This window comes from Rattus norvegicus, chromosome 3, assembly GCF_021556685.1.
Source record: "Rattus norvegicus strain SHRSP/BbbUtx chromosome 3, alternate assembly SHRSP_T2T, whole genome shotgun sequence".
NCBI classification, from domain to species: Eukaryota; Metazoa; Chordata; class Mammalia; order Rodentia; family Muridae; genus Rattus; species Rattus norvegicus.
This window is the reverse complement of record NC_141536.1, coordinates 73,869,225-73,870,948: the sequence shown is the minus strand read 5'-3', so window position 1 is coordinate 73,870,948 and position 1,724 is coordinate 73,869,225. Positions and strand designations below refer to the sequence as shown.

Sequence of the window (1,724 nt, the reverse complement as noted above, 5' to 3'; positions counted from 1 at the left end):
ACCAAGTGTAAAGTTTTGGAATTTCTCCAGCAACTAAAATTAATTTATTATTTGAACTACATTTGCTTTATTAGTGTCACTCTACACATCTGTTCTTGTGAATGAATTTACCATACTTTCAATTATTTCATGCATCTTAAACATAGGTCTATTTACAGTAACAGACTTACAATTTAATTATCCCAAACAGTCAATGCATATACTTATTGGTTAAAATGACTCTGAAAATAAATCAAAGATATCAATCATACATACTTTCCCTCTAAATAATCAAACACACAGAAGCAATGGGATATGGGAACATCACAGAATTTATCTTACTGGGGCTTTTCCATGATGAGGATGTCAAGGCAATATGTGCTGTGTTATTCTTACTATGCTATCTTGCAATTCTCTGTGGAAACTTGATTGTTCTTCTCACTATCAAGGGCAGTCAGCTTAGTGAGCAGCCGATGTACTTTTTTCTCAGCTATCTGTCTTTCATGGATGTCTGCTTCACTTCCACAGTAGCCCCAAAATTTATTATAGGACTATTGGTACAATGTAACACAATCTCCTACAATGCCTGCATAGCACAAATGTTTTATGCCCACTTCTTTGGTGCCACTGAGATATTTATATTGGTGGTCATGGCCTATGATCGCTATGTAGCAATTTGCAGACCTCTTTACTACATGATCACGATGAGCAGACAGGTATGCTACATTCTTGTGATAGGCTCAGTTTTTGGTGCTTTTATACACTCACTTGTGCATGTATTAGTTATTATCAGACTTCCTTTTTGTGGCACCAATGAAATAGACCACTACTTCTGTGACATATTCCCTCTGCTGAAGCTGGCCTGCACTGAGACAAGACTCCTTGTTATTGTAATCATTACCACTACAGGGGTGATGTCCATTTTGACTTTTGTTGCATTGGTAATTTCTTACATCATCATTTTGTCCATCTTGAAGACCAGGTCATCGGAAGGCCGTCGCAAAGCTCTTTCTACCTGTGGCTCACATATCACCGTAGTGTTCATGTTCTTCTTGCCACTCATCTTTACCTATGTTCCAATGGGTGATTCTGTTGGGGATGACAAGGTGTTTGCTCTGTTTTACACCATGATTGCACCATTGTTCAACCCTCTCATCTACACACTGAGGAATACAGACATGAAGAATGCCATGAGGAAGGTGTGGTGCCAAGACAAACTGTTTGAAGGAAAGTGAAGCCTCTGCTGGTGAAGCTTTTTTCCCAACCATGTACTATCTACAGAACAAATATGAGCTATGTAGTAAGATAGCAGGATGATGATTAGCCAATAGAAGTTTTTAGGCCCACTCCCCAAATAAGATTCAAGTCAATGGCCACTATGTATATAGTTGAATCAAATAACTATTTTCTCCTTCACCAACCCAAATATAGTTGATATTATTTTGTTTTTATTGGTACAAAGTATAAAAACCATATAATTTGACAATTTTATTCTATTTTAGGAAATTAATGTTTTTTAGAGAAAGCCGTCATAGAGAAGTCCAAATCACATCCTTTCTGCTGTTCTTACTATAGATAACAAAATAAAAATGGGAAAAGAACCAACACTGCTTTTAAGTTGTCCATTTGTGTCTTTTCACCTCATGTTTCTCAATCATGTTGGAAAACCTTTATGAATATAACTTCTTATGTTATTAAAAGATACCATCTTGTAGTATATTTTTTGATCCTCTCGCTCTCACGGT

The 1,724-nt window shown here is 36.5% G+C and overlaps 1 protein-coding gene across 1 annotated transcript; it reads left to right on the top strand.

Moving 5' to 3' along the window:
* Nucleotides 1–287: 287 nt before the first annotated feature.
* On the top strand, nt 288–1,214 carry Or4p8 (olfactory receptor family 4 subfamily P member 8). Its single transcript, NM_001000925.1, is given in 1 exon segment — nt 288–1,214. A coding segment is annotated over 1 exon segment (927 nt).
* The last annotated feature ends 510 nt before the right edge of the window (nt 1,215–1,724 follow it).